This window comes from Syngnathus floridae, chromosome 11 (genome assembly GCF_059516105.1).
Source record: "Syngnathus floridae isolate MCC-2025c chromosome 11, RoL_Sflo_1.0, whole genome shotgun sequence".
Taxonomy (NCBI): Eukaryota; Metazoa; Chordata; class Actinopteri; order Syngnathiformes; family Syngnathidae; genus Syngnathus; species Syngnathus floridae.
In genome coordinates, this window is record NC_142423.1 from 12,691,095 (window position 1) to 12,716,618 (window position 25,524).

At 42.4% G+C, this 25,524-nt stretch overlaps 1 protein-coding gene across 1 annotated transcript in view; it reads right to left on the reverse strand.

The window, feature by feature from the left end:
* Nucleotides 1-2,974: 2,974 nt before the first annotated feature.
* The window catches only part of LOC148391172 (uncharacterized), a 28,077-nt gene continuing 5,527 nt past the window's right edge, over nucleotides 2,975-25,524 (reverse strand). The window contains exons 3-26 of the mRNA XM_088389313.1: nucleotides 22,880-23,072; nucleotides 19,556-19,657; nucleotides 19,098-19,265; nucleotides 17,331-17,435; nucleotides 16,099-16,141; nucleotides 15,782-15,857; nucleotides 15,327-15,545; nucleotides 14,931-15,018; nucleotides 14,702-14,854; nucleotides 14,027-14,124; nucleotides 13,536-13,711; nucleotides 13,242-13,471; nucleotides 13,038-13,073; nucleotides 11,863-12,012; nucleotides 10,821-10,907; nucleotides 9,315-10,634; nucleotides 6,970-7,020; nucleotides 6,187-6,546; nucleotides 5,784-5,909; nucleotides 5,344-5,397; nucleotides 5,179-5,274; nucleotides 5,027-5,107; nucleotides 4,829-4,939; nucleotides 2,975-4,759 (exon numbers count right to left, since the gene is read on the reverse strand). Of these exons, the coding sequence (XP_088245439.1) occupies nucleotides 4,748-4,759; nucleotides 4,829-4,939; nucleotides 5,027-5,107; nucleotides 5,179-5,274; nucleotides 5,344-5,397; nucleotides 5,784-5,909; nucleotides 6,187-6,546; nucleotides 6,970-7,020; nucleotides 9,315-10,634; nucleotides 10,821-10,907; nucleotides 11,863-12,012; nucleotides 13,038-13,073; nucleotides 13,242-13,471; nucleotides 13,536-13,711; nucleotides 14,027-14,124; nucleotides 14,702-14,854; nucleotides 14,931-15,018; nucleotides 15,327-15,545; nucleotides 15,782-15,857; nucleotides 16,099-16,141; nucleotides 17,331-17,435; nucleotides 19,098-19,265; nucleotides 19,556-19,594 (3,879 nt within the window). The 5' untranslated portion in view covers nucleotides 19,595-19,657; nucleotides 22,880-23,072 and the 3' untranslated portion in view covers nucleotides 2,975-4,747. The remainder of the gene's footprint in view (nucleotides 4,760-4,828; nucleotides 4,940-5,026; nucleotides 5,108-5,178; nucleotides 5,275-5,343; nucleotides 5,398-5,783; nucleotides 5,910-6,186; nucleotides 6,547-6,969; nucleotides 7,021-9,314; nucleotides 10,635-10,820; nucleotides 10,908-11,862; nucleotides 12,013-13,037; nucleotides 13,074-13,241; nucleotides 13,472-13,535; nucleotides 13,712-14,026; nucleotides 14,125-14,701; nucleotides 14,855-14,930; nucleotides 15,019-15,326; nucleotides 15,546-15,781; nucleotides 15,858-16,098; nucleotides 16,142-17,330; nucleotides 17,436-19,097; nucleotides 19,266-19,555; nucleotides 19,658-22,879; nucleotides 23,073-25,524) is intronic.

Below are 25,524 nucleotides of genomic sequence, written 5' to 3' on the forward strand. Positions count from 1 at the left end.
TTAGGGTTAGAGTTAGAGCTAGGGTTAGGGTTGGGTTAGGGTTAGAGCTAGAGTTAGAGCTAGGGTTAGGGTTAGGGTTAGAGTTAGAGCTAGGGTTAGGGTTAGAGCCAGGGTTAGAGTTAGGGTTAGGGTTAGGGTTGTGTTAGAGCTAGTTAGAGCTAGGGTTAGGGTTGGGTTAGACCTAGGGTCCATAAAACCATATATATTCCATGCAATTTGAGTGAGGGTTCCATAGTGTAGGGGTTAGTGCACTGAACTGTCACCCCAACCCGGGTTCAAATCACAGTGAGACCTGAAATATTTTATCATAGTTAAATTTGCAACACGAGTTGCTCGTGTGCTCCCCCATATGACCAACTATTTGCTTGTGAGCTGCTCCATAAAACCATATATATTCCATGCAATTCCATAACCATAAGTTTTAGCTTCTGCAGAACGTGAAAATGACCAAAAACTGTTGGAACGTGGCCCCGAGGGCTCGAGCTTGACACCTGTGACCTTTGACCATGATATTTCTCTTATAAAGTGGCCTGTTATTAGGTACACTTGATAATGGCGGTGTACCTAATGAAGTGTCCGAGTGATTCCCTCGTTAAGTGCAGGTGCGTGAAAAGTTTTAGCTCTTTTTGAACGTGAAAGTGGCTAAAACTTTTCACGCAGGTGCGCTTAACGAGGGTCACTTGGAAAACATGTTGGAACGCAGCCCCGATGACTAAAGCTTGACACCTATGACCTTTGACCATGATATTTCCCTAATAAAGTGGCCTGTTATTAGGTACACTTGATAATGGCGGTGTACCTAATGGAGTGTCCGAGTGATTCCCTCGTTAAGTGCAGGTGCGTGAAAAGTTTTAGCTCTTTTTGAACGTGAAAGTGGCTAAAACTTTTCACGCAGGTGCGCTTAACGAGGGTCACTTGGAAAACATGTTGGAACGCGGCCCCGAGGACTAAAGCTTGACACCTATGACCTTTGACCATGATATTTCCCTAATAAAGTGGCCTGTTATTAGGTACACTTGATAATGGCGGTGTACCTAATGGAGTGTCCGAGTGATTCCCTCGTTAAGTGCAGGTGCGTGAAAAGTTTTAGCTCTTTTTGAACGTGAAAGTGGCTAAAACTTTTCACGCAGGTGCGCTTAACGAGGGTCACTTGGAAAACATGTTGGAACGCAGCCCCGATGACTAAAGCTTGACACCTATGACCTTTGACCATGATATTTCCCTAATAAAGTGGCCTGTTATTAGGTACACTTGATAATGGCGGTGTACCTAATGGAGTGTCCGAGTGATTCCCTCGTTAAGTGCAGGTGCGTGAAAAGTTTTAGCTCTTTTTGAACGTGAAAGTGGCTAAAACTTTTCACGCAGGTGCGCTTAACGAGGGTCACTTGGAAAACATGTTGGAACGCAGCCCCGATGACTAAAGCTTGACACCTATGACCTTTGACCATGATATTTCCCTAATAAAGTGGCCTGTTATTAGGTACACTTGATAATGGCGGTGTACCTAATGGAGTGTCCGAGTGATTCCCTCGTTAAGTGCAGGTGCGTGAAAAGTTTTAGCTCTTTTTGAACGTGAAAGTGGCTAAAACTTTTCACGCAGGTGCGCTTAACGAGGGTCACTTGGAAAACATGTTGGAACGCAGCCCCGATGACTAAAGCTTGACACCTATGACCTTTGACCATGATATTTCCCTAATAAAGTGGCCTGTTATTAGGTACACTTGATAATGGCGGTGTACCTAATGGAGTGTCCGAGTGATTCCCTCGTTAAGTGCAGGTGCGTGAAAAGTTTTAGCTCTTTTTGAACGTGAAAGTGGCTAAAACTTTTCACGCAGGTGCGCTTAACGAGGGTCACTTGGAAAACATGTTGGAATGCGGCCCCGAGGACTAAAGCTTGTCACCTACGGAAGCCTCGCTCACATTGAGTGCAATATATATGGTTTCATGGAGCAGCTCACAAGCAAATAGTTATAATGGTTACATGGGGCAGCACACGAGCAACTGTGTTGCAAATTCTTCTATGATAAAAGATTTCAGGTCTCACTGGGATTTGAACCCAGGCAGCTTGGTTGAGAGTTCAGAGCACTAACCACTACACTATGGAACACTCATTCACATTGAAGGGAATATACATGCTTTTATGGAACAGCTCACAAGCAAATTTTCTATGATAAAATATATTAGGTCCCAATGGGATTTGAACTCAGAGCACTGGGGTGAGGGTCCAGAGATGTAACCTCTACACTATGGAACCCTCGCTCACTTACATAGAATCTATATGGTTTTATGGATCAGCTCACAGGCAAATAGTTATAATGGTTATATGGAGCAACACACGAGCAACTGTATTGCAAATTTTTCTATGCCAAAATATTTTAGGTCTCATTAGGATTTGAACCCGGGTCGCTGGGGTGACAGTCTAGAGTACTGACCACTACACTATGAAACCCTCGCTGACAATGAAGGGAATATATATGCTTTTATGGAGCAGCTCACAAGCAAATTTTCTATGATAAAATAGATTAGGTCCCAATGGGACTTGAACCCAGGTCGCTTGGGTGAGAGGCCAGATCACTAACCACTACACTATAGAACCCTCGCATACCTTACTTATAATCTATATGGTTATATATACTCACATTGCATGGAATATAATTTCATTTTTAGTATATACGTCTCTTTTTCAAGGTGACTCAGCTGCGAGGAAAGGTGGTGCCCTAGCGCCCTCTATTGGCGAGCAAACTGTCACACCAATCACAGGCTTGTTCTTGTCGTTATGCACTAGATGGTGCTTTAAGCACGTTAGACTCTGAACTGTATGTATTCAAGTCGGCCGCAAGAGGGCAATATAGTACCATACAAAAATAATATTGCTTTTCTTCAGAAAACCATGACAGGCTGGCCACACTAATTTCCACGTTTTTTTTCTTTATAATCATTGTGAAATTCATCGCTCGTACGAGAGTCAGAAACATACTTTGAACCATACTGAGACATTTATTGATGCATGTATGTTTTTTTTCATTTTTGACCGAAAGCAAATACAGCACATAGATGCCACCATGCACTAGAGGAATGGAATACAAAAGCATTGGAGGATTGAAGGTGATGTTTGCTTGATGCTTCAGGCTGAGCCAAGTTAATTTCATCAGGAGCAGCTGGGGGTTCAATACGGTCGCACGGGCTGGGAATCAACCCCATAACTTCTGGGTTGGGAGACAACCACTTCACCACTGAGCCATGCTGACTCAATGTACCATATACAGTTCCTCCTTTTGTTCAGGACTATAATTTTGAAAAATGTATCGTCACAATTATGCACTTTTAAGTAGTTCTGTATTTGCCTCAATCGTCAGCACACATAAAGTGGGCCTCTGGTTCTTGGGAGTTCAACTCCAAACGTAAGGCACCCATAAATGTGACATTCTATAGACATTTCAAGTGCTCTGTTGTCTTTCCATTGAAACATAATCTCTTATCCCTCCACAACCTGCTGCATTAAAGTCTATATCAAGCATGACATTACAGGATAACACACAGAAATATGAATATTTATAAATAGATAAGTAACATGAGTTTCTCTCAGAACAGCGAGTAGCCTCTTGCCATCAGTAGTATGTCCATTACTAAAGAAAAGACATTTTGCCAACAGTTCAGCTGCCGCATTTACTAGGTGCAGCTTCGTATACTATCTATTCTTTCCACACATACGAAATTATATATACGAACTGTATGCGGTTGACGGCTGTAAGAATGAGGACATTGAAAATGATGAGTCAAAAGCTATGACGAGTGTGTTCGGACTATCATTGACTGACTGTGTTCTATAGCTTTTTATACCTTTCAGTATGCATGACAGTTCACAGTTTTCTCCCTTTAGAAAACAGAAAAAAATGGCTGCTTATTGCAAATCTCACAAGCAGTGTACTGCTTCGCTTACCAGTAGCACAAGATTCACACTGACAGCAAAACAGCGGACACGGCTCCGATTCTATCTGTAGGATTCACGTGGATGTAAGCAATGCATAGTACAGTTTCCAAGGGAAGCCAAGAGATGCTATGTGTGGGGGCAACAAATTATTTTGGTATAAGACAAGGACATTTGTACGTATCCTGTTTTTTTTTTTTTTTAATTCCCTCGGTTGTTTATGCATTGGAATCATGCATGCAGGTTATTATGATCTGATTTTGTACTGTACATATTTATTTACCTAGCAACACCGGGCATAAGATTGATTCTCTACAGATACAAATGTAAAAATATTGTAAGACAGCCGAGAACTCACATGATGGATCCTGCACCACCGGGACTGTGCCCCTTCTATTGCCCAGAATATTTGATGCGTATACATTTGCTGAGCGTACTCTATGACTGATACAGGTGCGGAAGGAAATGATTTGAAAAGAAATGGAAATACGGCAGGAGATTGTGCAGCCAAACATAAATACAATCGACTAAACAAGAAAACTGTGTCCCCAAATTATTGGGGCCAAAGCAAATCACTGTCGAGCAGGTGATCCTTCCGGACTAATTAGGTCTGGGGCACCTGTGATGGGAATGGTGGTCCGGATGAGGTCAGAGGGCGGGTCACAGCGGGTTTGATGGTCGGGGAGGTGGTCTACTGCTTCACAGTCTGTTCTCAAGGGAGGACTAGATGGTCCTCTTAACAGGTTGCTTCACGGCATGCTGCACCAGGGGCGGGCGAGACCGCCCTTGTCCACCGCCTCGGGGGCCCATTATGACCAATCAGGACTGTAACTAGGGAACAAGATCAATCACTAACTTTGGTCAAATAAGAAGGTTCCAACTTGTTTAGTTTTCCTTTACCTTCTGCTGTAGCTCCTCAGTGGGAGACTCAGTTTCCCTTATAACGACGGCTTTTGTCACGAGCATGTCGGGGTGCTGCTGCTTGGCCTCTTGTATTGCCATGGCGAGGGCCTGCAGGGGACAAGCAGAACATGGCATCGCTCAAAAAGTCCTGGGTCGGATGACGATGGCGAGTACCGTGGTATCACCCTCGCTCACCTGATGTTGATCAACGTCGTCATCTCCTGTGATGATAATCCTTTTCTCAATTCTGGTCTCTGAGTAGCCTCCTTTGACCGTCTGGAGCATACAGGTTATTAGTTGGTCCTATTTTACTTGCATTGTGTTTTTACTTGGTCGTTGGGGATTACCTTGGTAACTTGTGTCGTGGTTGCAGTGGTGACACTTTCCGCAGTGATGCTCAGTGGCGATAGAATGGACTCATTAGCTTTAGTGTTGGCTTTTTCCTGAAGAAGGAAGTGGGCATTTTTCAGAGTCAAAGTTTTTTTCTCATGTTTTTCTTATCAACTGCTTACCGGTGATCCATTTTCTTTAAGGCTAACAGAAGGTTCTTGGGTAAAGGAGAGTCTCTGTAGGAAGGACATAAATCATCTTCAGACACATGAATACAGACAGCTCTGTCATAATTGTTGGCAGGGAAAAATTCGGCACGGGAATATTTGTCGACGGGGTGGAGGTGAGAGGTTAAATGCGCTCTTAGACATACTGACTGCAAAAGTCAGGTCTTGCTGAGGAATACGAAGCTTTGAAATCTTGCTTCCCTCTACTGGTACAACTAAGTTAATACAAGACATGTATGACTTCCACTTATGACGTCATTCTTAATGCTCATAAGTACTCGAAGAGCTTGAGTTGGACATTTTCAAAGTTTGATTCAACATCACTTGAATATTTTATACTGTTCAATGTTGCATGATTCATTCTGCAGCAATACTGTTCATCAGCAATTATTTACCTCAGATGAGATAGTTGTGATAGTCCCTTGAACTTCTGATCCGTTTGCGTGAGACTCTGTCTTGGAGGCCCTCTTTAGCTTCTGGGCCATCGTCACAGCACTGGGCTCTCTTCTTGCCACAGGGGGCTATAAAAAAAAAAAGAAGAAAAAAAAAAAGATCAAATTTTTCTTTTCATTAACTTTGCTCATTTAATGCGGGCTGTAATGAAGCAGAAAGGGAACCTAAGGAATGACATGAACAAAAAAATGAATTGAATTAAAAAACATGACAAAATCATAACAATGGATCACTGAAAATAACCAGGAGGAACCATGAACAGAAAACACCAACAAAGAAGGGCGGCCGAGTGGGATGAGTCCAAAAGGTGATGCTGATGAGGATGGAACACAGTCATCTGTCTACCTCATGATACATTGTCTCCTCAGGAAGTTTCTCCTCTATGGGAGATTTGTCCATTTGGCCCATTAGACGCGCTGAGTAGAACCGTGATGTTTCCTCAAAGTCCTCCCGTCCCACCTCGGGCTGTCTCTCCTTCTCTCCCCAAGAGGACAGGCCTTTAGCGCTGTCCTCCATGCAGGAGTGGAGGTCCGTTATGACAGTGAAGTCGACCTCAGCCTCGAGGCTGGATGTGGAGCTGACCGTCATACTGGAGCACTTGCGCTCAATGCCTAGATGGACCTCTCTCATGCAGGCCACAGTGTCCTGCTCCTGCTCCTCCTCCAGGACTACAATGGTCTGCGGCCTCTTATCACTGAGCTCCTTCTGGAGGGGTACAGATAAAGAGGTGCCACTCCAAGATTACAAACTGCAACTGCAGACTGATGATGGCGATGGCATGTGATGGGATTGAACGCATGCTTGGCTTCACGTTGATCAGACATCGAGCCCCAAAATGTTCTAAAAATACAAATCTGCTTATTTTCTGAAATTACAGTTTTAAAGTCAGACAACGCAAAAAAAAGTACAAAAGAAAAACTAAGCTATTAGGTTAAGAATAAAAACGTATTAAAAGTGAACTTCTTATTTTGAATTAACACAGCCAATTGAAGCTAGACAGTGAAAAGGAATACATTCCAGCAATTTTAGCCTTACAAAAGAAAACTGATGCAGTTATTTGAAAATCATGTTAAGTGGAGAAGTAGAGATGAGAAGACATGCGAATGAGTTTGAATCCAAATGAATAACCTTGGCGTCAATAAATGGATCGTCGTAAACAAAAGGAGCAGAGACGGGCTCCTGCGGGTAGAAGCAGAAGAAATAGCACATTAGGACAAGGTGAAGTGGAAAGAAGAAAAATGACATTTTCCTCAGATCATTTTCTAGGGGATGAACAGGCTATAAAAATGACTGACTCAGATAAAAATGTCCTTGACATTTGCACATGGTTGAAACAGCAAGAAGGTGCGTGAGCTTGAGAAACATCACAATCGAACTCCAAGCGAATTCACCTCTCTAGGTAAAAACAATTGATTTCCCTTCTTGAACAAATAGGAGAGGGCAAAGTTGGAAATGACCGATGGAGACAACTCCTCAGGAACGGCTTTGCTATTTGGGCTGCTAGTTTTGCACATTTGCGAAGCCTGCGTCACTCTAGTAGTGAGGGGACAATTTCTTCCATCCATCCAAATTATGGCCAGCAGCTTAGCTGTATCTCCCACCAGGCCGATACCAGCCAGTCCCCCCCATGAGACGTGGAGGCGGCCGATTCACAAGCAGGGCCGGCCACTATCTGTTCCTTTGTGCAAGGAGGCACAGCGGGAGTGAATAACACACACACACGGCAGTCAACATCGTACCGCATTAATTATTTGGTGGTGAGTCAGTGACAGTCTGGGGAGGCATAACATTGGAGGGCTGCACAGACTTTGACATCCGAGATAAACGACCTAACTAAAGATATGTACTAGGACAACATCTTCAGACTCATCAGACCCAATTGTGTCAGAAGGCTATTTGTCCCAGTGGACCACTATACTGGTCCTGGGCCACGTGGCTGACAACAGTTGAGGAATTCATTGATGCTATTTGAGTCGCCTGCCTGTTGATTTAGGTGTTGCCTTTTTTCCGAACATCTCAAGTAGATTATAGAGAAATAATATCTTGTACTATATGTATGGTGTCAATGGTTGCTCTCCAAATCATTTTATGTGGCCCATAATGTGTGGCTAAAATACAACAGCAGCAAATTGTCTTTTCACAAGACTAAGAAGATGCATGGCTTTACTCAAACTATTAAAGAATACATACTTGAAATAATAAAAGACAAGAAAGCCATGCAAAATGTGTAAGGAGCACAGCACGAGAAGTGGGAAAAAATGAGAAAAAAAAGACTAAATTCTGTAGAGCAGCAGAATGACTGAGCGATTAGAGCAGCATGTTGACAAGCGCATAGCGTTTATTTTCCCAAACTTGATTTGGTAGATACTTGCCTGCGAGCTTGATTGCACACAGAGGGAGCCAATGCAACACACTCCCGTGCCTGCTTAATCCGATATATGATAAGAGTTGGACCCGGAAGAAAAAGGTGGGGAATGATGAAAGCTGTCAGGTGTATTCACTTTCTTTTCATTACAATACCAAATGCGTGCACGCTCCTATTGAGCGCTACAGTGGAATGAAAGCACCAAATGGGAATGGCACTTGCGCGTCTGACGGCTCACTGCCTGCTGGGCTTGCACCAAAAGAGGAACTGCGGTGCTATCATCTTTTTATCCAGGTTAGGTTTCAGAGAATGACACATGAATAGTTCTCTGAAGAATCATTCATATTTTAGATTATTTTAATGTAGTCCATCAGTGAACGGTGCCAAAACACTGAAATTATCTTTAATTTATAAAAATTGCTCTTGGTAAATGTCAATTGTGTTTTACTGCTCTAGGCAAATTTATTTTTTAATGCGAGAGATAAAACATGCAAATATTATGCAACATGCAAAATAATAAAGTTGTGTTTTAGCTTGACAATGTCGTGGAACTGGAGCAAAATAAATGAATACATAAATAATTGCTAGTGATGGCCAAATGAAGCTTCAAGATGCTTCATGAAGCAGTTTTTTACTCCTCTAGATGGCACTTGTTTTGAAGAAAGGCAGTTAAAAAATGGTAATGTCAGAGAGTCTAGAGGAGACAAAAAATACAACAAAGGGTTCATGAAGCATCTTAAAGCTTCATTTTCACATCACTACTTATTGCCACTTGGGAACGAGGTTCCACTTTCTTTGAGTTGAAGACTGAGGGAAATCTGAATAAAAACATTCCAAAGATTTCCCATTGCGTTTGCCACAATTCACAGGTGAGCACTGCAGCTCTGCCAGGCGAGCTGCAGTAAATGGCGCCGTGATACTAATAGGAGGGAAATGCGGAACTAGAATTTAAAGTGGATCACCTCTACCGCTCTTCACGTGGAGTGAAGTGTCTACTGCACTGAAAGGCAGTGATAATGCAAAAAAAACGAAATGGCGTGCATGTTTGAAGAAGCTCATGCGATGCTTTACGTCCACGGACTGAAAAGCAGATGCCAAGCAGAGTTACCGAGTGTCTCTTCTTGACTGCTTCCTGGCTCGTCTCTCTGACGACATTCCTGCTGTTGCGCAGTATTAGTCCCGATTCCCGCGCCTTCTTGCTTTTTACCGGTGGGGCTGGAGGAATCATCTTGGGAAGAGGTGTGTTCTTTGATGCAAACGTTTGACTTTCAGAGGAACTTCGACACGGGTGATAATTGTCTCCGGGATGCTCTTGTTTGGTGATTTTCTCCAAATTGGCTTCAAAAGCTGGATGGAGGCTGGAAACATCCGTCCAATTGAGATCGGAGGATCCCTCCGGCGAGCCGACCGACCAGCGGTATTCTCTTCTCAGGACACGCGTTTGCTCGTCCTGTTCCGCCCTGTCGTCCTTACACGCGATGCTCTTTGATCGCTCGGGTTTGAGAGGAACGATGCGGGTGATTTCGGACTGATGGCTGCCTGACAATCGGTGCAGTGACGTCCTCTGACGTCTGTCTCCCATGAGACTTTCGATCTCCTCTCCTCCAGAATTGCTTATCTTCCTCTCGTGTGTCCTGACCTGTCGCAGTTTGACCTCTGCTAGCTCTTTATTGTCAATAAATCCCTTTCCTCTTATTTTCATTGGGCACTCTCCTTTTCCACTTGCTAAAGAACTTTCCTGGTCTATCTTTCCGGGTCCATTTATTTCTGACGGTCCATCCTGGTTCGAGCTTCCTTTAACTGGTTCTGCATCTTGTGTGGGAGCGTCTTTGCTTTCTTTCTCCTCTGGTATGACCTCCGGTTCTTCTTTGGCACAATGGCTTCCGTTTTCAGACTTTTTGTCCTCATCGGCACCCAAGTCTAAGCCCTCGTTTTCAGTTTCGGAAGAATCACTAGCTCCTTCCTCGTGGACGAGCTCTGGAGGCATTGCCAGGTTTAAGCTCTGGGGTCGCTGATTTTTTCTCTGCACGTGTTCCTTGGTCTGACGGAAGCCCGGGGCCAAACCGTCCCTTGCGTCAGCGCTTGAGGCGTCAGATTGTTTGCTTAGAGATTTGTCTCGACACAAGTCTGCATTTGCCGATAATTGAATATGAAAACGACCTTTGTTAATGGGTCGCTGCTCAAAGCATCCAGTTGCCTCTCTGGATGATTGCGTTGAAGGAAATTCCTCAATATGGCTTTTGATTTCTTTTCTGTCCGACTCTGTTACGTCGATATGCATCATCCTGGCAACGTTTATCTCTTTTTCCTGCTTGCTTGTGTCCCAAGAGGAATCAGATGTGGGAGAGTTGTTAGTTTCTTTGACTTTCCAGTCATGGTCTTGAAGATAACTTTCTTGGTGTTCAATCAATACCCAATCCTCAGAACCCTACGTTGGTATAGATTAAACAATGTTAGACACGCAAAATAGGACTACAATTACTACAATCTCCATGATGGATGGAAGATGCGGTCAACATGTGGATGTGGGTGGATGAGCTTTCACTCCTATGATGGAGTTGATTTCACAAATGCTACGAAGGGTGTCAGATCATCACAAAGAAAATTTGAGAACCTCAGGTGAAGTGGTGATATTCTTCTGGATGAATCCCTCAACAGATTGGCTGTTAATGGGCTCTTTTCCTGCCACACGGCCCCCCGACTGGCCGGCGAGAAGAAGATTGAAGGGAAGAAAGAACAGCCATTAGTGCCGGGACTGAATAAAAAGATGCAGGGAACCTGGCTCATGAAAGAAAAACATTAGGAGAGCATTGAGTGCTAATTTACAAGTTTGATGTGCGACCTTTTCTTTGACATCTTCCAAAATAATTTGCAATGCAAATGGACAAACTACTCAATACAAATACCTCAGACGTGCAAATTCCACTGAACCTGTCTGACTCGGTCAAAAGGGACATTCTTTGACTCTCTAAAGAACAAAATAGATCATATTTTTTGCTCTTTAATTTTTTGGGGATGTTCCTTCCTTTGTCAGGGAGAGAAAAGTAATGACAACTATGAGGGCAAAGGAAAATATTATTTTAAGGCATGAAAGTGAAAAAGAACCTAAAGAAAAAATGTAAGGCAAAACGTTCATCGATTTGGAAAATATTCAACACAACACTGTCCAACTTGGGACTCCGCATCCACATTAATAATTTACCGATGACATCATGAACATTTAGGAGTTCAGTGTCTCGCTCAAGGTCACATACAAGTACTATCAAGATCAACTGAGCTCAGCCCAGATGGAATGTTAAATAAGATCACAAAGGCGCCAATGTTTTGTCTTTCCAATAAAGTCTTATGGACAAAAGAGTTCAACTCTTGATTAATTAACGGTGAAAAGGTAGAAAAAAAGCTCAGTGCTTTAAGTCCAGATCGGAGCATATCGTGGCACAGAAGACAAATCAGTGAATACAAGCTTGAATTATTCAAAAGACAATGAGAGAGAAAAAGTTGAAAGATCGTTTCTCATGGAACAAAATAAGATAGGCTGTGTGATGGTGACTGGAATATGAATTCACTTTGAAATATCGCAAATTTTACAGAAGCTGCCAAGTATAATGACATCATCCACATGATGTTAAAACATGTACTCCAAGGTTTCAACTCACGGCCTTTTTCTCTGGTGTGCCGGGTGGCGATGATGACGACAGACGCTTCTCACGGCTCATTAGTTTGCTGTTGGGTTCCTTCAGGGCTCGTTTCAGCTCGTTGATGCTGGCCTGGTGCTTCAGCAGCACATCGTGCGACTTATCCAGAAACTGGAAGGAGGGCAACGTGTGAAAAGAGAAAGGCAAAAGATGGAAAGAAGTCAATTGATCATCGAGAGACTGTTCTCAAATTACGTACAACGTCAGACAAGATCTAATGTAGAATATATTATTTGTAAGATTACAGCTTGTACCATACAAAGGCCTTTTGTACAGTGAAGCCTAAAGAAATCAGGCTATTGATGCCACCGTGTGCTTTTGGAGCCATATGGAAATCCCACGACAGATCACTTAAAATATTTATTTGGTTGTGTAATTTCACGCTTGATGGATCGCCAGGCAATCCAAACTTAATGAAGTTGTCCAATTGCCATATGTTAAATTACTTGTGAGATATTTGGAATTACATTTGATGCATGATTATTTCATCTGCAACGAGTTTATGTTTTGATAGCAGGCTTCAAAGAAAAAGTAGCCCGCCAATAATATCGAGCGCAAACGAGAGAGTCTGCATGTTGGCGAGGGAGATGCCAAACCCAGAATTCGAAGCTAGTGACACATCGTGGAGGTGGAAGGAGAGCAGCACAAAGACATGATTTGCGAAATAGGCAAACGTGGAAGACGTGAACCTGAACATCCTGTTTGTGCTTGGCTGGGTGGCCTCCAGCTCCAACTGACATGGGAGGAGGACAATAGTGATCGTGAATAAAAGGCATGAGAGACAGAACAAAAAGCTCAATGAAGCCACTTGTCACATGTTTTCATGTCAAATGCATCCCAATTACAAAACTACTCAAATGAGAGTGAATTTAAAACTCGGCCATTCCAAAAACATTCATGTTAAATGAATTCCAGACTTCAATTTGACATAAGTGCTTGTTTGTCAACATGTGGCCTGTGATTGGCTGGTGACCAGCAACAACCCTAATGAGGACAAGTGGTATAGAAAATGGAGGAGTGTCCATAAAAAAAAAGAGATTGAGACAGTTGAGGTACAAATAAAGGCCAATTTGTTGTAAAAGGCCTTTGATGGGTTACGAGCAGGCAGAGAGAGATGAAATCAGCGGGTGATATACCTCCTGTTTACCGTCAACTGTTGAACCACTCTGCTCCTTTTGGTCAGCAAGTGGAAAACAAGAAAAGTCATTAGAGGAAGAGAAAACTGTAAAGTGGGTTACGAGCTGTGTAGTCATGAAAGAAGTGAAAGGAAAGCGTTCGATCCAGCGAGGCCAATTTTGACCAAACCTCAAGTGGTGACAATAAAAGGAACTGCAGCTCACCATAATTTCTTTCTTCTTGCTCGGCGAGACATTTCCATCCTGGTCGTCGTCTCTTTCCGTCTCCTGGCCCTCCTCTTGCTCCAGATCGTCCTCCTCTTGTTCCCAACTGGGCTCCAATTCGGTTTCCTGCTCATCCACGGAGGGACTGCGAAGGTGACGCTGCTCGCTGATGCTGTGATGGAGGAGGCCATCGTGATTCTCGCACATTGCTGACATCGGACGGGAGAACTCTGCCGGTAACGAGAGCTGAATTAGTTCGACAAACTAACCAACCTGATGGGATGATGGTCTTACCGCCGTCTAAACTTCTGGAGAGCAAGTGCCTCTTGCTCGTGGAACGCTCAAAGTGAGGAGCGGGTCGGTCGATGAGTGCGCTGGCCTGTCTGGTCTGAGCTTGCGTTCTTCCGCTGTATCGAAACTTTGAGCCCATCACCAAGAAGCCCTTGGGAGGAGGCTCGGGGGAAACCAACCTATGAAAGCAGAAACTTTGATCAGATATTTTTTTTTTAGGACAAGCACTTTCAAACAGCTTGACAAAGGCAGCACCGGAGCTGGGAAGTGTTTTTTCCAGAGAGACATTCAAACGTCATTTGAATATAATTATTGAATATTATTTTAATGTCCTCTGTGGTTCTGAGCAGACAATGAGCAGCAAGTAAAAGATTTTTGATACAACACCTTTTAATCTGGCTGCTTGGCTTTAATTTCCCCTCATCATTCTGTACTAATGAAATGATTTGTTTGCCTCGCTGGTTGGTTTAACCCAAAAGCAAATTGTTTCTTACCGGAAGAAGGTGTGATGCTCAATGCAGACTTTCCATAGCCGTTTGGCAGCTCTGTGGTTTGGGAGCTTGAAACCAATCGTGCTTTCAAACTGCTCATACTGGAGGAAGGAACAAAAAGTACAAGGTGAGTGGCTCTTGAGTACTTGAGGTTTCTATTTATTTCATATTTTGCTTGATTTGACTGATTTTCATTGTCACGGTCGCTTGGAGGTTCAACAAACCACTGACACGACTTTTAATTGGTTACAGGTTACCTCACAAAAATAAATGTATGAATAGCATTGCATGTTTAGGAATGGTGAGGGAGGTTTTCACGGCTGCAGCTGCAGCAACTCGCTTGAAGGGACTCTTTATTTGGCCCAATCACAGGCTCACTGTGTGGCTGTCACTTGACCGAGTGAGCCTGCTGCACAGGATGGAAGATGAGCTGTGGCACTTTCTTACATACTGGGAAGGTCAGCATGTAAACCAGGCAAAGGAATAAATTTAATATTACAGTATTTGAAATTAATTATGCATTTTGCTCCGTTGACTCTGAGCTTTGGATTATTCTCTCTTTCCAAATGAAAGCAAGCGATTACTTATAAGGGATTTAAAATCTCATCATCATGATCTGCATACAGTCCACTATTTCTATGATTTTCTATTTTCAAAATACTAACTTATGACGCATACCTCTCCAGGTCTTATCTTGATATAAAAGTTACTCCTCTTATAGGAGATCTTAAGGATCTTTGGCCAAGCAAAGCGGTTGATCCTCAGCCTGTCCCGGTACACCAGCAGGCCATTGGCGCAGACACCCAACATTATGTCGATCCCTTCGGAATCCTGCAGAGCAAACGAGTCAGCAACTAAACAAATTGGTGTCAGAAATGGTTTGTCATAAACAATTCACGCAGCCAACCTTAGCATGGTGCAGATCCACGCCATACATGGACAATTTCTTAGCATTCTCCAAAAAGTTAATTTCAGCCTCCGCTGGAGTCATACCCCTGTGGGTAGAAAAGTCTGTAACCAACATCAAGAGGCATGTTCACAGTCTTCATTCATAAAGCTTGCACATTGAGACCAGAGCTACTTGGTTATTTAATATTCACGCCCAAATCTTTGCCAATTGGAAGATGCTAGCAAACAATGAGGTGAGGCTTGATTCATTCAGAAAATTCAATGATAAAAATGACAAAATGATTTGATGAGGGTGTTAGGCCTAACCCAGATAGAAAAAAAAAAAAAATCTGTGAAATTTATTACAGTTAGATAGACTGAAGTGAGATTTACGCAAGAGTGTGTGGAGTTGTACTTGTAGTTTCGATGGAGCTCCATCACTCTCTCTTCCAGCTCACGAGTCTGATTGGGAGCGAAACGGAACTCGCCGACATAGTCCAAGGCGTGCTCGTCATGGTCGTAGTCGCCCAGCTCAGCTTGGACCATATAGGAACCCAGGAGTGCGTGGGTGACAAACGAGCAAGGCAGCCGACCCGACAGCATGTCATCCCTCAGCTGCAGACACAGGTAGTATCTGTCAGATGAGAAAAAAGGGGCGGAGAGAAAAGGCTTTGGCAGTCAAACAAGGGAGAGCAAAGGCAAGCGCCAACGTGTATTCACTGCAGTCAATCCTCCACTCTTAGTAACATTCCGGTTCTAATCTGTCAAAAGGAATGAGGGATTTGCTTCGCTTTGATGTGTGAGGAAATCTAGCATGAAAATTGTTATAGTCCACATTTAGGACACATTAGAAATGGCTTAACACACTACCTGGTAATATCCTCAGTGAGTTGGGAGGGGTCTGGAGGGTAGAACTTGACAGCAAAGGCAAAGTGCCACGGACTGTCTGCAGAGAGAACAAGAGCTGAAAAATTGCTAAGGAAAAAAAAAATCTGAATCATTCACAACTGAGTTTTTTTTTATTTAGCTCTCGAATTAGATGTTGATTAAATGATACAAATACAGAATCTATTGCGACTGGTGAGTGTAAAGTAGGACAGATGAGGTAATGATGTTTAATTTTGCATCCATTTGTTGATAAAATTAGGAAATATGTATCATCCTGACTTGCTGGATGAGATACTCACTGCGCATCTGTTTCTTGATCTCCTTCGAGGGGTCCAACCAGTTCTGGAAGACAGGAGGTGGGATTCATGCAGGGTGGACAGGAAATATGGTAATTGCAAACACTGGTGACATTTTTCACTTTAATTGCTACTGGGTATCCCCAAGGAAAGCCTCCCCATATGTTTAATTCAATTCCTCCACAGCTGATTTGTTAAATGTGCAAAGAGACGATTTCATGAAAGCATCTGTTTCTTCATTGTGTTGCAAAATGAGAGATTTTTCACCCTGCTGCTCTTATCATGCTTGATAATGTGGCGATCTAAATTGTCAGCAGTGGCGCAATTTATTACGTGGTCGCTAGAAGAGCTCATCGAGGCTTATTGACCAAAAGTAACCCCGCCGTACACTCATGCAGCTAATGAAAAATCAGTGGAGGATATTCTCGATGAAATACAAGACATCCGTCAAAAGTTCAATTTGATGTTTTTCCTCTTCTTGTATATATATATATAGAATTATATTATATATTATATTATTTTAATTTAAAAAAACGGAATCAGTATGTAACAAGTCACAACAAGTGAGCTGTCAAGATGTCTTTGTGTGATGATGATAGTCACATCGAAGCAGGACTCTGTCTTGCCGTCTTTTCCGCTATCAAAAGGAAGACTCATCCTCTGCGGCCTGTTGCGCAATCACATACCTACCTTTGAAGAGACCAATATATGTCAAAGGAACTAAGCCACGGATGAGTCAACGTGAACAGACAGCAAGGCTCCCCTTAGCACATTGCAGTGACAATTATGTAATTAGATGATAAGAAGACCGCACATGCTTATTTCTCTATATTGAAATCAAAATCAACCAGAGAGCTGTGTTTGAAATGCCAAGATTTGTGGGAAGTAGAAATAATAAAGACTCGGTGAACAGACGGAAAAAAATGGTTTCATCAGTCTACATTCACCCAACAAAAACACATTTGGACTACTTTGCTTCCAATGAATATTTGTTTTGCAAAATTAGAATATATGCTAATATTTGGTGAAGCATTTTTGTCTCTACACCAGCTGCACACACTTCTGAAATTGCACAGATTGGGACGATGCATTTACATTCATCATTCATCTCTAAGTGATGGCCAGTGCACACTGGCGAGAGTTAACTCGACCAACAAGTGAGAGGAATACTGATTGCCTTGTTGATTATGTATTCAAATCGCCCACGATGATATTGTGGCAAGTAATGCGCTGACCTTTTGGGTGTCTGTGTCTGCAAAGGTTAGGCCAAAATAGTCCTTCTCCAGCAAGTTGAGGTGCTCACACATCATGTCTACCAGCGCCTGTCCTTTCGAGTGTTTCTGCAATGACAAGAGCACAAAGAGGTTTCAAATGTCAGCACAAACGGAACAGATCTCCTCTAATATGTTAGTGTGGCCGCCACCTCGTCCAGTGAGCATATTTGTCTGAATGGCTAATATGACACGATTAAAGAAAGCTCCTACTTCCATCTATACCTAAGGACGAATTAGTATTTTAAACCAAGAATTTTTTTTTACATTTTTTGGCACATCTGATGAACCCCCAAAATCGCGCTCATGTGCAGCAGCACAGTGGTTGGGCATCGCAACAATAGAGAAATCATTCAATCAATCAAGTGCATGAGGGAGCCATGGTGTTGCCAAGGAAACAGATGTCATGTAAATGTGAGGTAGTCATTCTTAACATTTCTCTCCGAGCACTTGGAATAGTGACCCATCAATCAAACATGAAAGGTTAAAGGATGCAAAGCAAATTCTGTTCTTTTTATGTACGTGCTAGTTCATGTTGAACATATTTGCTGAAGGACTTCACAATAAAGCCGGGCCCATTTATCCTAAATGTTTTTGATGGGGTTGAGGTCAGGGATGTGAGCAGGGCACTCATGTTCTTCTACTCCAACCTCATCGAGGTGGCATTGTTGGTTTGAATAAAAGGCTTTAAAAAAATGCCAAGTCAATATGCTTCAATCCCAATGTTGAACACAGAGTGCCGAGAGGAAAAAAACAACTGATTCATGAAGCAAATTTGAAGCTTCATCTTCCCATCACTACATTAGTTAATGTATGCACAGACCAACCCTGTGCATACACAACTCAGCCAAGCAAATAGTTTTTGTATTCTTAGCAGCTTGGCGGTTGGAGCTCGTGGGGGAGTGCGAGGCATATAGGGCCTGAATTACATTAAGACGTGTACTAAGCCGACTACTTCCTAGTAAATAGCTGGCTCTAAATTGCAAGTGCACACACTCTAACAGATCTAAGTCTCCTTCGTGCGTCTTTGTGAGGACTGGAAAATATTAAGAGCACTCAAGACCTGAATGCCTCCGTAAGGCAAACCATTGTTCCTGTGCTGACAACACCCAAAGGTATTTCTGAGTGTTTTCACTGCGTTGGAGAAAAAAAATGATGAATGTGTTGCATTTCTGATGCTCTTTACTCAAAAGCTGAAGTTACACTTGCATGCACATGAGAAGGCTCGTGACAATAGTGGGACTCGTTCATTTAATCCATTTGACTTATCAGTGCAAATCGTCTTGCCACTGTAATCTGTACGCCGTGACCTTGCTTGTGTTCCCGACAATACCATCGCCGCCTCAACTATCCAAAGGATGTGACTTCAATGGACCATGACATACTGCATAAATAACAAACGACGATTTACTTGGATTTATTTTGGGTGTGTTCGCAGAACGGCTTGTGGCGCATGGCTTCATATTGGCTTCCCAGCAGGTGATAAGTGTTGCACAACAGATGCATGTGTGGAAACACTTTTCAATCTGCAAAGATGAGGTGTTTCTGCAAGATGTAAAACTGACTCACAGATTGGAAGCTATCCACTTATCTTTTTTCCCCCCCTTGTCTGCCTTATGTTGTGTTATAAAACAATAAATTGCCCACGGAGATCAATAAACAGAAGATAAAATAAAATAAATTCCACTGTTGATGCTCATTATTAAATGTGTGAAATGTGTAAAGGCATACCTCGATTTCTCCTTTGTAATCCGACATATCCAGCAGAGCTACTTTAAACGATGTTGTTTTTTGCCTTTTGGAGCCTTTCTGTGGCGACTTGAGGTTCTCGTTTGGGGATATTTTCTCCGATGTGTCATCGTTCTCTTTCTGTTCATCCAGGAGCTTGGAATTCTGCTCCTTTAGTGCCATAAAAGTAAAGGGAAGATAACATTAGTCTCACAACGCTATTATATGTAATGTTACACTCAGGGTTGCTTTATTGTGGTGTACAGTAAAATAAAATATTGAGAAAAAAAACATGGTGGTATAATGTTGACATATACACTTAAAGAACTCTTGTTGAGTAGAAAAATGGAAATACAGAAGCTCTCCAGTACAAAAAATAAAGCTATTTTTGTATCCACCCCATAACAACAGGTCAAAGGTGATAAGATGAGTTGTTTTTTCCACGTGAAAGGTCATTGCACCTGTTTTGCCGTCTTGCCATCCAAGATTGGCTCCTGCATGTTTGCCTCCTGCTGTCTGGGAGGACTCCCGGCTTGTCTTGGACACTCAGCGCACACCTCCGTCTGAGAAAGAACAAATAACAAACATTTAAAAAATGATACAAAACAATGATAACAAATTGTTGCCCAATCAGTATTGGCAGCCTTTTGCTGTTTGCAAGAATGACGTTTTTTCAAAACACAAAAAAAAGACTTCTGCTGTCATTTGATTGCCTAACCCAATTGGATGTGGAGTAGTAACCATGAGTTCTCGTAGGCGTGAATTTTACAGCACAAGACATAAAAATAAAGTTGTACTGCGCAACAACCCCCACACTGGGTTTGACACTGTGGGTGTGCAATATTTTGCTGGTGAACGCCAGTGAAATAAAAAAGCTGTCGGAGGTGTTTGAGACCAGACTTTTAGGTCTCATGGGAAGGAAAACCAAGAAATCAAACACTTGTCAACAAAAAAATTATTGATACTTAGATTTGACATAAATTCTCACGCGTATTCAACCCAAATCAGCAATCCAATAAAGCTAGAGACAACTCAGCCGATCGTGAAAGATTTTCAGAATAACACAAAATCAATAGGTACTGTAAAATTAAAGTAATAATAAAATTATGTAGATAAAATGGCTTCAATGTGAACAAAGGGTCAATAGCACTCATTATGGAGTCATTTTCTCTGGAAGTGTGATTAATTATTGAGTGAAGAGGAATTGATGTTGTAAAACGAGGCAATAGAGTTGCTCATTTCCTTGAAACAGACTGATGGCCATCATCGACCCACAAAGTGAGCGTAAGAGCATTGCAGGACAATGCAACAAGTTTACAAAAAAGAATGTATAGTCGGTTTCATTCGACAACAAGCATCAATTTGCTGATTGAAAAACTGCAACATCGCTAATAAAGTATACAAGTTCTGTGTAAACAAATAAATTATGGTCTGACTAGTTTATTAACTGCTTAACTAATGTTAGCAAATAATGTGAAGTCCATTTTTTTTATGCTCGATGGGACTAGAAAAAAAAAAAACAGCATCACGAATTGTCTTGTAACAGATATGTTGTTTTTTTCATCCTTGTTTGATCATTAAGACTCAACTGGAAACACAAATCTTCAAAATTATATTGCAGTACAACAATCCCACTAATAAGGGCCCCGTTTTCAAAAAGCAACGTGTCATGACAGTGCCTGCTTGCATTTGTGTCGCTGACATGGGCCAGCATCTGGCATCTACCAGTGGTGCCAGGAACGTGTTAGTTAGCGACGCCAAGAAGACAGTTGTGAAACGCCTTCAGAATAATATCAGGCTTTGCAATTTAATTAAGGGCTGTGCATTCGAGATAGATACAGTAGAGAAGGCATCAGGGAGGGAGGATGCATGTATGCATGCTTGTGGAAGAGTACTGGCTCGGCTCAGAGGATTCGTTGCCATGGTAACGGCACAGCACACACCATTGTTTTTTTTCTTCCTCACACCTGATCATTGCTCTCCTCTGCGGAGACACAGACAAACGGAGGCGACAATCAGAGGGACTAAATATGAGATGATGAGAACAATTGAATCCCAGGCACAACGATTTTTAAGAAATATGAAAAAAAAAGGATTGTGAGGCAATTTGGCGTAGAGACTCTAAAGAATCATTACTGTTGTTCAACCCAGATGTAACCCTGTTATTAAGAGCAATTAGGCTCAAGACCATTCCTATCCAATTTCAAAACATTGGCAATTATTTAAATTCCATAAATTTCTGCTCAGCGTTTTTCTTTGACAAAGATTCTCAAATGAATTCAAGTGCGGCTGAAGCGGAACCGCCGCTAATCTGATGAGCTCGAACCCCAGAGGAGAGGACATGCCGAGTCACTTCCTGCTTTGATCAGATCCTTTTTCCTTTCTCCGATGGTGCTTGCTCTTTTGCATTAATGGCGCAGATCGACAAGGTTTAAAGCAAGCATTTAAGATAACTGTAATGTGAAACAAAAGCTCATTTCAACTGAGCCATTGATTAACATTATTGCAGCAAAGGCCTTTAATGGTAAATCGGATCCAAAAGAACACTTGCCGGTTTGGATGACGTTCTGTTCTGTATAATAAAATCAGTCAAATGTATCAAGAAATGTAATCGAGTCATCATGGCGGTAAAAGCTGACAGCCCGGCAGCTTGTAGGGCATAGCGGCGGCTCACTCGTATGACAAAGGACCACCCCCTCAAAACAGGCCGATTTGACAAAATCAAAAAACAGTATCTGTAAAGGGATTATAATTCCAAATGCAAATATGAAATATGGAAATACATTCCCCGCGGAAGATGTTTAGTCGTGGCCCACAGGCCCTTCCGAGAGATGTTATACACTCCAGTGCACTTAACTGAGCAGTAAACTCTAAACGTCTCAAGCGGTTGTAAATAGCTTCGACACTCCCTAAAATGCGGCAGTGCTTCTGACAGCTCTTCTGATCCATGGGACAATACATCCAGTAAATCAATGGAAGTTTATGATCGGGACAAGGACGTTCCATACATGCTAAAATCATCATGGGGGCAACCACAGGTGCTTATAGCAACTCATCCCAAAATCCAGTCCAGTTAATATGTCATATACAAACTCTAACCAAAATGTCAGCGCGAACTGTGCAAGAGAGCGCTAATGAATACAAATGTCAACAAGCTTGATGAATAGTATTACGATCGTGGACATGCTTAACTGCACTTTAAAATGGTTATGACCTTATTAGCCTTGAGTTCATTAGAACGAGTAGCAATCATTTTTTTTGCTAATTTTGCCCCTAACGTCTGCAAAAAACTATCCTTGCACCTTCTCCTGCTATGCCCACATTGTAACAGCGCGACCTGTGACACACTCTTAATCTTGTCGGTGGTCCAAGGGAAGCCGTGAACACAGCAGAATATGTTTGCCGATGCTCTGTTGCTTTTGCATGCCAGTATCTATATAAGGCTCCTGCACACGTGTGCAAAATTCCACACGGCTGCGACTGAGCAAGCACACAAACAGGCTTGCGCGCCTTGCAGGTCACCGGAGGGACTGGGCCGCCAGCAAAAGATGATTTGCCCGAAATATCAAGTAATAGCCTTCGGCATCACCCTGAGTCATCGCCATGGCCCAATTGAAGCTTGTTGCCGGGCGCCTGTGGGGGAGTGTGGCACACAGCCACACCAGATGGCACAGGAGGAAGACTTGTGTGCTAATCAATGTCTCTTTGTCAGGAGGTTTTACTCTTCCGGTTCTAAAGGGACCCTTCACCTTTGCATCATCACCCTCAAATAGACAAAGGCCAACCTGCTTTCGATGGACAACACAAGGTGACTCGTGATATCAAATGCCGATGAAGAGTCTTGAAGAAGGTCTGAGTTTATACTTCCTCTGCCTTTTGCAATGTCAAGTAAGAAGCAGTTGAGGACACAGATAATGCAAACTGTGCATCACGGCTGGTCCTGGATTGCAGCAGGAAGGAATCACAGTGGAAGCTCTCCTGTAATTACAAAATGTGAGGCTAAGACTAATTAGGGTATCAAGATCTTAAATATATTCAGTGAACTCAGATTCACATGTATGTCACTTGATCATGGAAATTTAAAATGACTTATCTTTATCCTCTTCAAGACATCAACATTTAATTTAAATGCAACCATTCTAGTGAATCAAGCCCAGAACACTGACTGAGAAGAAATATTCTTGGACCATAGTTGGTGTGGCTGACAGTGACACAACAACAATCACAATCATCACCAAGAGTGTAATCTGATTAAGTCAGTCACTAGCAAATGTGCTCCTGCTGCAAAAGAACCAAGAGTGATATCCAAAAGAATTACTGGTGTGTTTTGGGAAACCCATCAAGTGGCAAAGTGGTATTCTTAACTAGAAAGTATTCGAAACAACAAACCGACGATAGTCAGCGTGTTCATCTTTTGCTGCAGGGAGAGCTCAGTTGTGCTTCTGCTGCATTTCACGCTTGACTTAAATAGCATTTTTGGATGTTTCTCCAGTATCGCTTCTGGCAAAAACATTAAGTGTTGCAAGGAAGGGCTACCACAAATGTATCAGTCATCGCATTAAGATGCACCCTCTCATGTTCTTGCAAGGACAATGTGAAAGAAATGACATCAATAAAGCTTGTTTTCATAAGCAGGTAACTTCCACAGTCATATAAGACTTTGCTCAAAATTCCCAACGAGCTTGAGCCTAATTGGAGAAACACTTCCACAGTTAGGTAATGGGAAGTTGCTCTCGAATTCAAACACACAGAGACTCGCAGGAAAACATAGCCTGTCCACCATGGAAAGTATCACACAGACTTGGACTTGCACGACAATGTTATTACAAATTATACACACATACACACACTAATGACTACCCTGTCACTTCTGTTCTCCCACTTAAGAGCGTGCGCGTGGCTTTACATGTTTCCTTGCGTAATATGTAATTTGCAACAAGTCCATCCTGAAAAGAAGTGAAGAGCAACGAGGCGGCCACCTTGCAGGCAAACGCAGTTCTGCTTTTGTTCGTGAAACTGATTGCGGATTCATCCAGTGTTGAATAAAGTGAGGTCAAATGTTGTGTGTGACTTAGCTACAGGCGGCAGTAGTTCTATCAATTTAGTTGCAACCCGTTTGTGGCCTGAAGAAGAGCTCAAACTTATCCACGGTTACACACTCGATAAGTGGATGTATTGCCACAGCAGAGGGTGCTAGATTTAAAAAAAAAAAACAACTTCCAAGTGTTGTCGTGTTCTCACTTCAGTATACCGCCATGCTTGCAGCAGGATTTCTCATTCTCGAGAATTTCACATTAGCTGACATGAAGCGTCACTAAGTATAAAAATGCTTAATCCTTATCCAGTCGTGTAATGTGAAGCACTAAGATGTGTAAAGCACACAGGTAAGATACCTCAATACTCTGACCGCATACGACCTGAATTTATTTACATCTGTAGGTAGAAGCATCCGGCCTCCAAGTCAATAATGCTCTCCTACGGCTCTGTTTAAAAAATAAAATCCCACTCGACTTGGGCTCATTGAAAACAAATCCACAAATCACTTTCGCAACGTACCTTGAGGTGAGTGCTAGGTGGAGGCTTTTTTTAAATCAGTCTTGTGAGCTATCGGTCGTCTTCCAGATTTTTGGGAATTGGTCGTGGGAAGCTTACATTAAATGCTCGATTTAAAATTACGACCTAGGGGTATAAATGTTCAATTAAAAACATCTTAAAAATAGAGGAACCTTGGAGTTGGTGTCACTCACAATTTGGGCAGCTGCGGGGAAAAAAAATGAAGAATATAGGTGCTGTCTAAGTGCTGGAAGTCACTTTCTTCCATTTGCAGCCAGGACTTGAGAAAAGCAGGTCATCTGGCGACATGATTCCCCTTGATGCTACCTCGAATTATGCGCGCCTCCACTTAGGTAACGTCCGTGTCCTCATTATGACACCAACAATCAAATTGTGCTGTTTCAGCTCTTTTTATTCATCTGCTGCCGTATAGAAAACACCAATAAAAGGAAAGTTCAAATTGTTCATCATTTAAACGGAATGAATTTATCTTTGCAGCTAATTTACTGTGATCTCAAATATCGGAGGCTAAATTTGAGTACAACCAAGGACAGCAAGTAATTTGGTTGTCTCTCACGATGGAAGAAATTCAGGAGTGGTGAAGCAGCGATGCAGAATGTGCAAAAGGGCACTGTGACCGGGAAGAGGTCACACATCATTGATCAGCTTGGAACTTTTTTCGTTGGCTATTCTGACCGACAGCCTGACAGATGAGCTGGGAGAAATCTTGATGTGCACTCTAAACAAACCTCAGCTTCACATGATGTTCGGAGCTGCTGGATTATTAGCAACAGCAAGAATTTTTTTTTTTTTTAAATCACTTGATTTGAGGGGCTGCTGATCTAATGCTCACTTTTAAATCTAATGTTGCCTTTCA